General features: G+C 37.6%; 1 protein-coding gene across 6 annotated transcripts in view; it reads right to left on the reverse strand.

Moving 5' to 3' along the window:
* Dop1a (DOP1 leucine zipper like protein A) overlaps positions 1-12,507 on the reverse strand; it is an 87,372-nt gene that overhangs the window by 64,861 nt on the left and 10,004 nt on the right. For all 6 annotated transcript variants that reach the window (XM_051207675.1, XM_051207706.1, XM_051207683.1 and 3 more), the window contains one exon: positions 517-707. In XM_051207675.1, coding sequence (XP_051063632.1) covers positions 517-654 — 138 coding nt within the window. In that variant the 5' untranslated portion in view covers positions 655-707. Of the gene's footprint in view, positions 1-516; positions 708-12,507 lie in introns of those variants that run through there.

Raw genomic sequence — 12,507 nt, forward strand, 5'->3', positions numbered from 1 at the left:
TCAAAACAGAAAGTTGAACATTGGTCAGTGGTGCTTCTGTAGCAACTTGTCTAAAACCAGACTTTTGGAAGAAGGCTCATTCCAAATCAAGTTCTGAGACCTAGGGACTATATTTAAAATTGCCTTTGTAAAGAGTACTGACTTGTAACTGGGCTTGCCTAGGCATAAAGTGTTTCTTTTTGCTGCACTTACACCATTTGGAAAGGATATTGCAGTCATTACTTACCATTTACAGTTTTTCACTCTGGTAACAGAATGCCAGAGCTTTATCTGATGCTCAGTTACAGAAACTTTTCCTCACAGTAACATACATGCTTCCCAGTGCTATTGATTTTTGAATGAGAACTACTAAAGTATTAGTAATATGCCAGACTACAAGCACGAACTCATGATGTAAAATGCCATTTATATAGCTGAAGTTCAATAACACTTTATACTCTTTAAGATTTAGATAAATCTTGTGTAAACAGATTTCTGATTTTTATTCCTTTTACTAAATGGATAAAAGAAGCACACCTTGTTGAGTTTTCCAAGTGCTGATATCAAATCTGCCCATTCACTGGAATATTCAAAATTCTTTAGTGCTTTGTCAATTGCAGCCACATAGTTTCTGTATTTGGAGTCACTCAATAACTCCAGCTCTTCTGTGTTCATCCTCCCACCGTGTCCCACTAGAGACCAGTTCCAAAGTCATGCAAGATCATTCCCTATAAGAGATCCAGGGAAACCAAGGTTACAAAGTAAAGTATGGAAGCATGTTCACAGAGACTCATAAAAAAAATGACCAATTTTACAGTTTCTTTAATAGAAGCATTCAAAATTCTACTCAGCTAGTGTACACGGTGTTATTAATACTCCAAGTGGAAGTATTTAGTAATACTCCAAGTGGCATTATTTAGGAATATTGAACATTTCTGATTATTTTATGTTATTTCTGCCATATTTGTTGATGAAACATTTCTTTTCTATTTTGATATCAAAATCTAGTAAAAATCGTTACACTGGGCACATCAAGGATATGGGGAAAAAAGAAAGAAAAGAAAAACCACAGAAGAGTCTATTTTGACCAGGCAGTGGTGGTGCACTCCTTTAATTCCATCACTCGGGAGGCAGAGGTAGGCAGATCTTTGAGATCTCTCTGTTCCCAGACGTCCCACCTAATCTCTTCCTGCCTAGCTATTAACCATTCAACTCTATTAAAACAACCACAGTGACACATCATCAAACAGTGTAAAGGAATATTCTTCCACAACATAATTTTAGTTGTACAAAAATTAACTTATGAAGATCATAGATTTAAATGTGATGTATAGAATTATAAGAAAACATGGAAGTAAATCTGCATGACCTAGAGGTAAGCAATCATCTAAGAAATAACATGAAAAAGCAACCAAAGGAAAGAAGTCCCACTCTATCAATAGTTAAAATTTTATGCTGCAAGAGATACCATTCAGGAAAGTGATAAGAGAATGAAGGGAGTGGGAGAATGTCTATTTTCAGCCTGTCTGATCATGTATTCGAACTGGTCTATAACCCCACCACCACCATCAAAAGAACAAAGTCTTAAAATGGACAAAATATGTGACCAGACATATCTACAAAGAAAATATGCAGATGTACAATACAAAGCTGTAATAATGAGACTCGTTGAGATTCATAACCACAGTGCTTTCTTTACTAGTTGAAATGAGTGAAATATTATACAAGCTGTTTTACTGTCAATCTATGGTTTCTATATCCTGTCAGTATGATAGAGCCCTGGGCCTCCCCCTGTAATATTCTAACACTCAGATGCACCCCCAGCCCTTTTTACATTTTATCCTGAGACAGACAGGGCCTTGCTACATTGCTCAGACAGGCCTCAAAGTTGTGACTCTCCTACAGGCATGTTCCACCTACCAATAAAACAAAACAAAACAAACAAAAAAAAAAAAAACCAAACAAAAACAAAAAACTTAACTGTAAGTATACACAAACCAACATGCTTTAGAGTAAAAAATAAATAAAGCAAGGCATATGAAAACAAAGCCATAAGTTTGGATAATAAATCCTCTAACCCTCAAGGATATTCATGGAATGAACACAACTGAAACATCTCAAGTTTTGTTTCTTAGAGACATATGCACATAATATAATAAATTCTAGTAAGTATATCTAACAATATGCTGTGTTACCAGTAAATGGATATGTTACGTTTTGCTGATAGGGACAATTTCTTTCCTTGGCAAGATTTCCAGCTTAAGTTAGAACATATTCTTTGAAGATACACAATCAATATTCATTGTGTGTAGAAGGTAACCTGAGAAGCAATTTAGTAGCATATCCTATTCATGAAAATAGCAGGTATTTATCAATAAGCAGAGGGATAATATAATTTTTAAACATAATTTGTTCATCAGACACACTTTAATGTGTTACTTAAAAAGCTAACAATTAATAGCCAGCTAAATTTATGGAGCTTGTAACTGACACATTTGCCTCACTGTAGGGTTGAATCAGGTTTGAAAAAATAAAATCCAGGGGACAGGATGATAGCTCAATTGGTAAAGTGCTTGCCTTCCAAGACTGAGGACCTGAGATTCCCAGAACCCATGTCAAAAAGTCAAGCGATGGGCTAGAGAGACGGCTCAATGAATAAAGTGCTTGCTATGATCAAATAAGTCTGGAGCTTCAGGACTTATGTCAAAAGTGGTCATGGTGAAGTATGCCTATGACCCCGGTGCTGGGTAAGAGTGGTCACAGAAACATCCTATCAGTTCCTTGACCAGCCATTCTAGCTGAAACTTCAAGCTCTGTGACCAATGAGAGACTGTTTCAAAAAAATAAGTGGAGAAGCAATTGAGCAAGACATCTTGCTGTTAACCTGACCTCCATATACCCACACACACCCATATACCACTCACACACATACAATTTTAAAATGTAAAAAGCCTGGTGTGGTGGTATGTGTTTGTAATTCCAGCCCTGAGAAAGTGGAGACAGATGGATCCTTGGGGCTCACTGGTTGGCCAGTCTTGATTACTTGGCAGGTTCTAGGCCACCAACAGTCTCTGTCTCAACAACAAAGCAAAACAAAACAAAACAAAAAACTAATAATACAATTTTCAAAACAGACAGTGCTGAGGAATAATATATTGTCTGAAACGAAAACAAAACCATAGCCATTAGGAATCATTTTCTGTCCCAGGCTCTTGACTATCTTCTAAATCAATTTTAATTTTGGATTTATTGTATTAGGGGGTGTGTAGAGTCTACCTTTTCATATTAAAATATATGTAAATAGTTTACAGTTTTGCTTATAAAGTGTCAACAAAATATTCTGTTTTTATAATAATTTGCTTTCAGAGTTCTCATAAGATTGCTTTTAATGAGTGAAAATGTCTATCTTGAACCATATGATGATATAAACTTTTAAATATTTAATCTTTTAAAACATTTTCTCAAATTCAGCCATGAACATACACAAAACAGTGTGCTTTTGATAAAAATATGGCACACTAAAACAGACCCAGGACTTTGAATAATTAATAATGCATTTATAAACTGATAGAGACATTCATGGAATAATGGCTGGAAGCAATGACAGACTGGACAAAATGGCAAGGCGGTTAAGAGCATGTGCTGCCCTTGCAGAGGGTCTGAGCTCAGTTGTCAACACCTGTATCAGGCTGCTCTCAACTGGCTGTAACTTCAGAAGATCTGACACTATCTGACCTAGACTGGTACCCACAGGCATGTGCACACATACATAAATAAATGGATCAAAGAAAATCCAGACATATTTTTATTTAGTGGAGGTTGGGGGAATTCATGAATGTAGATGCTCATACATGTATGTGCATGTGGAAGCCAGAGAATAACCTTGGGATATGAAACTGTGTAGGCCGGGATGTTTTCTAACTTACATCAACTCTCCTGCCTTTGTCTTTTGCATACTGGAATTATAGATGTGAATGAGTCCTAGGTCCAGTTTCCTCAGTGAGTTAACCACAAAATCAGTCACACATCAGAACACAAACAGGTATGCCACTTTTCAACATGTAATGCAAATTCCAGTTCTCAGTAATTTTCCTCCATATTTTATGATAGGATAGCTTTAGTTAGTATTTCTCATGCTATATGTAGTTAAGGACTAGATTTTCTCCCAATTTATCACCAATGGATACAATAATATGGTTAGCTGTTGTAACACAGTTAAATTGGCATAAAATTTTTAAAGTATTTATTCCATTTTTTTGTATTTATTTCGTCATATTCTATTAAGAGAGTATGTTCCCAGATGTCACAACACTACTGGCTTAAACTATATACAACTTCCCATATCATGTCAAAAAACAGAAAAACAAAACAAAACAAAACCAAAATCTATAACATGCCTATTACCAAGAAAGGAATACACAGAAACAAAACACTACACCAAATATCCAATACAAGAGTCAGGCATGATGGACAAGTCTTAAATCACAGTAGGTGGATCTTTGAGTTCAAGGTCAGCATAGTAAGCTCTAGGCTACCCAGTAAACTACACCCTGTGAAACAAAGAACCAATCAAGCAAACAACACAGAAAGTATTCAATAAAAGGGCATTTTATAGAAACCCAGAGCATTAAAAGGCAATAAGTTTTAAGAACCTCAGAACATGAGATTGGTCAAGATATCCTGAGTACAAAATTTAGATAAGGTTCCTTACTGGGTAAATGACTTGAATCAAAAAGCACTTTGTTTTTTCAAGTCTGAGTTTCCTCATTTATAAAGAGATAAGATCTAGTTCAAAGCTTGTCAAAACTAAATTAGTAATATATTTAAGTTAACAGAATGCTTGTGACAGAAAATGCTAAAAGCAATCTAGTTGTTTCCTCCACTAACTATTAAATCAACACAATATTAGGAAATATGCCAATTATGGGTGAATACATTGTAAGTAAGCACTGTTTGTGACTCAGAATTGTTGGCAACAAAGTATAAAACTATCCTAACCTGAATGGTTTTGTGAACACAAATTAAAATGTAAAGTGTGCTTGTTTATGACTTTATCAAGCTCTATGAGTTTCATATCAATGATTCATGCAATGACCCAATGGAAACATTCAGGAAAGAAAATGCAACTGTATTTATTTCTTTTCTTCCTTCCTTTTTTTTTTTTTTTTTTTTTTTTTTTTTTGAGAGAGAGAGAGAGAGATAGTGGTCCTGGGATCTGAATACAGAACCTCTTTTATGCTATCATATACTCTATCACCAACCTATACCATTAGTCCTCTATGGACTCTTCATTTCAATGTTAACTCTTTTCACATCAACATCCACTAATTGATATAGTATAAGGACAACTCTAACAGTGTTATTTCATATTAATGATTTTAAGTACCTTGAAATGATTAAAAAGTGTATAGAAGGATGTGTTTAGGCTATTTGTAAATATAATACAGTCATACATAAGGAGCTAGAGTCATTAGTTTTAGTAGGAGTAGGACTGAGCTTCTGGAAACTGCTCCCTTAGACAGAATGAACAGTGATTGGACTTAACACATCTATTTGATGATTTGAGTGATGGGTGCATTCACAATCAAGACCACAATCAAGATCCTCAGCACAATTAAGATACAGAACATCTTCACCCATCTTAAATTGACCATCATATGACTTCAATTTCTTCCACAATTAAGTTTTAAAAATCTCAATCTTCCCATGAAACAAATTACTTCACATAACTTGGTACTATGACTCTAACAAAATTCATGTTGAAATTTAATTCCTAATAGAAGATATTAAGAGGTGTAATCATTATTAGGTCATTAAGCCACTGGGGCTATGTCATCATCCATGGATTAATCTATAATTAATGAGTAAAACTATCCATAGGTTTTCTGGTTTATTCCAAGACTAGGTGTGTTATAAAAACCAGTTTGGCTGCCTTACACGAGCTCCTCAACCCATATGAGGAACAGCCTCAGGACTCTGCCATGAGTTGCCACTAGCACAAAAAACCTCATCAGATGTGATGTCTTAGCCCTGGGTCTCCAGGCCACCTGAACCATGCACTTAACAAGTCTTTCCTCTGTAAATGACTCAGTATACAGCTTTCTGTTATAGCATCAGACATACAACACTTGAAGTTACCAAATAATTCTGATTTTTCGTTTTCCTTTTTTCTTTTTTTGAGTTTAGTTTTTCCAGACAGGGTTTCTCTGAGTAATAGCCCTAGCTGTCCTGGAACTCTTCATTCTAAAACATAACATTTTCCCTTGGCCAATACTTCTTATAATCTTAAAGTGTTCTGTTTGCTTTCCCTCTCTATCACATCTTGAAGGAGGTTGGGAAGTTTTCTGCAGCAGTTCTGTAAGTGGCCTATAGCAGACCCTCAAATATTTAGAATAAACAATCTACTGAAGCCAATATAGTTCACAAATCATTTTTTTTTTCTCTTGGATAAAACAACAAAAAGGCAGGAGAATGACCACCATGTTCCACTTCTTCATTTAGCTCAGCTAAGACCATTCCCTAAATATACACTACATTTGTGTGGCTGTACAAGTACTCTAAAAACCCTCAAAGACTCCCATAGGAACACCCATAACATGTGGCTTACCTAGTTATTTAAAAACTTATTAGAAACATCTTTATTGGACATAATTATGTAAAACAGAGAGTATGAAAATAATTTGACAGTCTCAGAGGTCAAATATATTAAAATTAGAGCAAACATTAAAAGTTTACTGTACTTTAGTATATTTCAATTTGTGAATGACTATAAATGCTTTTCTTGACTTCTATGAAATTAATTTTTCATTTCCACACATGAGCAAGTATGTACTACTTTTTTGTGCCTGATTTATTCTATTTGATGTACTGTTCTTCAGGTTTATGTTGGAACAAATGAAGGAACTTTATTTTTATGGTTAAATAATATTCAAGTTTATGTGTGTATATGTATGTACATACATACATATATATACATATATATATATATATATATATTTCATTTTAAAAAATCTATCCTTCAGTTGATGGACACATAGGCTGAGTCCATATACAGCTAGTGTGAATAATGCCTCAGTAAACATCCAAGTGCAGGAAACTCTTCAAGATAATGAATTTCCTCCCATTGGATACATTCCCAGCAGTGGGATTATTAGATCAGATGATGGATATACTTTTAGTTTCCTTGGGAATCTCAATACTATTTTTATAAGGACTATATCAGTTTACATTTCCAGTGTGATGATTAGTCTTACCAACTTTAATGGATCTAGAATTAACTAAAAGGCATGCCTTTGTGTTGGTCTGTGACAATACTTCCAGGAAGGATTAACTATGGGAGACCTTCCACCAGGGTGGGTGGCACTTTCTGATGGCATCCAGATATAGAAGTTCAAGGAAAAAGCAATGCTATTTGCCTGCCCATTCTTCCAAGTGTGTCTACCCATCCCACTGTCATTACTCATGCCATAAGAACCCATCTTTGGCTTTCCAATGTGGTTTGAAGAGAAGTATCTCTCCAGAAATTCTCTAGGCCTTCTGTGTCAGGGTGGCACTGCTCAGGGGGCACTGTAGCATGAATTCTCTGTGGTCTTAATAGTAAATACTCAGAGTCAGCTATCAAGGGGTGAAAGCTGAAAGATCAGAGAAGCAAAGCAGCCAGCCACTAGAGAGTTCTTACCTATACTACTGCTTAGACCAAAGGGGTGATCCTGTCCTCAAATTGCATCCTCAGACTACATCTCCAGTCTGTACCTGTCTCTACCAAACCTCAGACTGCTTCCGACTGCACTGCTCTCCGGACTGTTCCTGTCTCCTCTCGCTTTATATTCCTCTCTGCCCACCCATACCATACCTGTTTCCATTTCCTTAGAGCTGGGATTACAGATGTGTCACTCCAAGTGCTGAGATTATCTTTGTGTGAGCTCTTTGTCTTTTAGACTAGATCAGTTTCCTGTAGCCCTGGGTGGCCTTGAACCTGTTTCTCAACCTCTCCTACATGCAGACAGCTACAGTTGGACTACCTAGCCTGTACTGCATAAGCAATGTAATAAATCATCCTTTATAATATATATCAATACTATCTGTTCTGTGTATCCAGAATAACAGTCGGGTCGTGACACCTTTGACAAACCTTTCTCCAAAAATATTCACATTATGATTCATTAACAGTAGCAAAATTACAGTTATGAAGCAGTAACAAAAATTATTTTTATGGTTAGGATCACCACATCATGAGGAATTGTATTAAAGGGTTGTAGCATGAGGAAGGCTGAGAATCACTGCTCTAGAGAACCTTGACCAATACATTTAACAACAGTATACTTCTCATTTCTTTCTTTTTGTGTGTGTGTGGGAGGGGGTGTTGAGACAATCCTGGAACTCACTTTATAGACCAGGCTGGCCTTGAACTCAGAGATCTACCTGCCTTTTGAGTGCTGGGACTAACAGTGTGCACCACCACTGCTGAGTTCTATTTCTCATTTTTTTTTTTTTAACATCCTTTCCAGCACCTGTTTTCCATGATTTAAATAGCTAGTCTAGTTTAAATGAGATGTTATCCTGTGGTTTTAATTGGTATCTTCTGAATTATTATTAGTAATGCTGGATATTTTTCAAATACTTATTAACCATTTACATATCTTACACTGATAAATGTCTATTTTTAGGGCTAGGGAGATGGTTTCATTGATAAAATGTTTGCCTTGCAAGCAATAGAACCTGATGTTGATCTTCAGAATCCACCTAGTTGGCATGATTATAATCTAACTACTGGGAAGAGATAAAGATGCTGGCCAATCTGACTAGCCTATTTGAAGTTTCTGATCACCGAGAGACTGACTTAAAACAAACACAAAACAAAAAAGATGTACAATGCCTGAGAATTAGCCACTGATGTCCTCTGGACTCCATAAATGGTATACCTGCACTCACAACCCAATACTATAGATCTTTTTTAGATAACACAATTTTTTCTGTATGCTTATCTAATAATAATAATAAACAACAAAAAAGGAAAATGAAATTATATTTTCCTTCTTAATCCTTCTTCCTAAATGTTTATTTAGGAACAGGGACCATAAGTCAGCCCCATATAGCACAAATACCTCACTGTCTTATTATTAGCCCCCTCCCCCCAGTTCAACACAGGGTAGGGTCATTTAGGAAGAGAATCCTCAAAAAGATGTCTCCCACCAGACTGGCCTGGGGGCAAGACTGTAGGGCAGTTTCTTAATTAATGATTGATACAGGAAACCCAAACTCATTTTAGGTGGTGTTACCTTGGGCAGGTGGCCCTGAATTGTATAAGAAAATCAGGTTGCAAGGCAGTAAGCAGCTTTCTTCCAAGATCTCTACTTCAGTTCCTGACTTGAGTTCCTGCCTTGAATTTTTGCAATGATGGGAATATAACCAGAGAGCTGTAACATGAAATAAACCCTTTCCTTTCAAAGTTGATTTTGGTTATGGTACTTTATCACAGCAATGGATAAAAGCACTGTTCAATACTGATAATGCTTCTAGTAAACAAATTTATAAGGCAAAATGATTATAAATTAAGATAGGGAGGGTTTTTATTAAATATTAATTCTAACTCTCTAAGTGTCATGATGGAAGAGGAACTATGTTCAGTGTGCATAAAATGACAACATTGGTTGGCCAGGCATGGTGGTGCATGCTTTTAATTCCAGCATTGAGGAGGCAGAGGCAAGTGGATCTCTGTAAATTCGAGGTCAACCTGATCTACAGAGCTAATTCCAGGACAGCCAGAACTACAAAGAGACCTTCTCTCATAAACAAAACAAACAAAAAAGACAATCTAGTATCCTGAGAAAACAATCATGAAGTGAAATTACATTCCCCAGTGGAAGATGATCCTCTAGTGATGCAGTAAGATGGGCTGTGAATCCAAACCAGAGTGAAAGGTACGGCTGTTTCCAAATGTAAGTGTGTCCAGGGCACATGTGCAGGCTCCTGCTGGGATGCAGGATTTGCACTAATACATGTCAAAAGGACAGTTTAAGACTAAAAGATGGGCTTAAAAAGGTTGGCAAAAGTAAGGCAAAGGACACAGTGGACAAGACCAAACGGCAGCCCACAGACTGGGAAAAGATTTTCACCAATCCTATATCCGACAAAGGGCTGATCTCCAAAATATACAAAGAACTCAAGAAACTAGTCAACAAAACACCAAATAACCCTATTAGAAAATGGGATACAGAACTGAAGAAAGAAATCTCAATAGAGGAAATCAAAAAGGCTGAAAGACACTTAAGTGCTCAACATCCTTAGCTATCAGGGAAATGCAAATCAAAACAACTTTGAGATACCATCTTACTCCTGCCAGAATGGCTAAAATTAGAAACACCAATGATGACTCATGTTGGAGAGGATGTGGAGAAAGAGGAACACTCCTCCACTGCTGGTGGGAGTGCAAACTCATACAGCCATTTTGGCGGTTCCTCAGGAAAATGGGAATTAGTTTACCACAGGACCCGGCAATCCCCCTCTTAGGCATATACCCAAAGGATTCACATCCATGCAACAAAGACATCTGTTCAACTATGTTCATGCTGGAAAGGATGTGGAGAAAGGGGAACACTCCTCCACTGATGGTGGGAGTGCAAACTCGTACAGACATTTTGGAGATCAGTATGGCAGTTCCTCAGGAAAATGGGAATTAATTTACCACAGGACCTAGCAATCTCCCTCTTAGGCATATACCCAAATGATCCACATTCATGCAACAAAGATCTGTTCAACTATGTTCATAGCAGCACTATTTGTAATAGCAAGAACCTGGAAGCAACCTAGATGCCCCTCAATTGAAGAATGGATAATGAAGATGTGGCACATCTACACAATGGAATACTACTCTGCAGAAAAAAATAATGGTATCTTGAAATTCGCAGGCAAGTGGATGGCACGTGAAGAAACCATCCTGAATGAGGTAACCCAGTCACAAAAAGAGGGACACAGTATGTACTCACTCAAATATGGATTTTAGACCTAGATCAAAGGATCACCAGCCTATAATTCACACCACCAGAGGAACTAGGATACAAGGTGTATTCTAAGAGATTCATATAAAGTCCCTCACAGAACCGGGAAGAGACAAGTCCCCCAGAGCTCAGGGGAAGTGCGGGGGGGGGGGGCAGTGGATGGAGAGAGAAGTAGGAGAAAATGAGGGGGAGGAAAGGAAAACATGTGCAACCAGGAAGATTGAGACCGGTTAGGAATAGAAGACAGGAGAGAGAGAGGGAGAGGGAGAGGGTGAGGGAGAGGGGGAGAGGGAGAGAGAGAGAGGGAGCCAATATTGGTTTGAAGAGAAAACTGAACACAAAGAAAGGTCTAGAGAACTACAAGACTGCCGCCAACTAACAATTAGAGCTTCCGTGGAAAGGCTACCATAAATGCCCTTCCCGAAGAGTGAGATCAACAACTAACTTATCCATGGATCCCTCATCTAATACCTGTTGGAAACAGGAGAACACCCATATAGTCGAACTAGAACCCAGATGCAGATGGAGAGGACAAGTCCAGGTGGCAGAAATACATAGAGACAGCTGACCTGAACAAGGAGGAGTTAACGGGCCCCCAGACTGGTAGCTGGGAAGAGGCATGGGATTGACTCAGGCCCTCCTGAATATGGGTCTCAGCCAGAAGGACTGAGCAGTCTAAGGTACCTCAGACAGTGGAACCAGGATGTATTCCTGGTGCACAAAAGGACCTTGCGAACACATCCCCCATGGAGGGATAACTGCCTTAATCTAGAGACAGGAGAGAAGCCCTAGTCCCTACTTCACATGACCTGTCAGATCTACATGACCCCAACTGGATGGCATTCCCCTACATATGGAATTGGGGTTGGGGATGGGAGAGGAGGGTGGTTAGGGTGCATGTGAGAGGGCAGAGAGGGTAAAAGGGAGGGAGGGAGGAAGTGAGGGAGGGACAGAAGGAGGGAGAAGGAATTGGGGTCGACAGTAAAATAATAAATAAAATTAAAAAAAAAAAAAAAAGCTTTGACTCCAAAATTTAAGTTCAAGGACAAGTTACTGGGGAAAAGGATTTCTATTTTTGTTTCCACAGAAAATGAAAAGATGTGAATTCCTTCCAGACTAATGTGGTTTGATCAAGCCAGACCGCCTGAAACAGAGTACCAGGTGATTCTACATTCAAAACAGCTGGACAAAGTAGCCTTGCAGACTACAGCCAGGATTTCTGCATCTTCTTAGAATCCCCCATGACAGTGCCCCTTACCAGTAGGAAGTAGTTTGGAAAGAGTGACACCCAAATTCCCAAATATTGTCTATAAATGTTTGTTTTCATTTAAATGGACTTGGTTATAAAAAAGGAATATTATAATAATAAAAAAGGTTGGCAAAAATATATGTAATTGGATGCACACTAATACATGTCAAAAGGATAGTTTTTAATACTAAAAGATAGGCTTAAAATGCTGGGGAAAATATATGTAATTCATCAGATAGTTCATTATGAGATGATGAAATATTTTAGAAAATAAATAGTTTA

Source organism: Phodopus roborovskii, unplaced genomic scaffold (genome assembly GCF_943737965.1).
Source record: "Phodopus roborovskii unplaced genomic scaffold, PHOROB, whole genome shotgun sequence".
Classification (NCBI taxonomy): domain Eukaryota; kingdom Metazoa; phylum Chordata; class Mammalia; order Rodentia; family Cricetidae; genus Phodopus; species Phodopus roborovskii.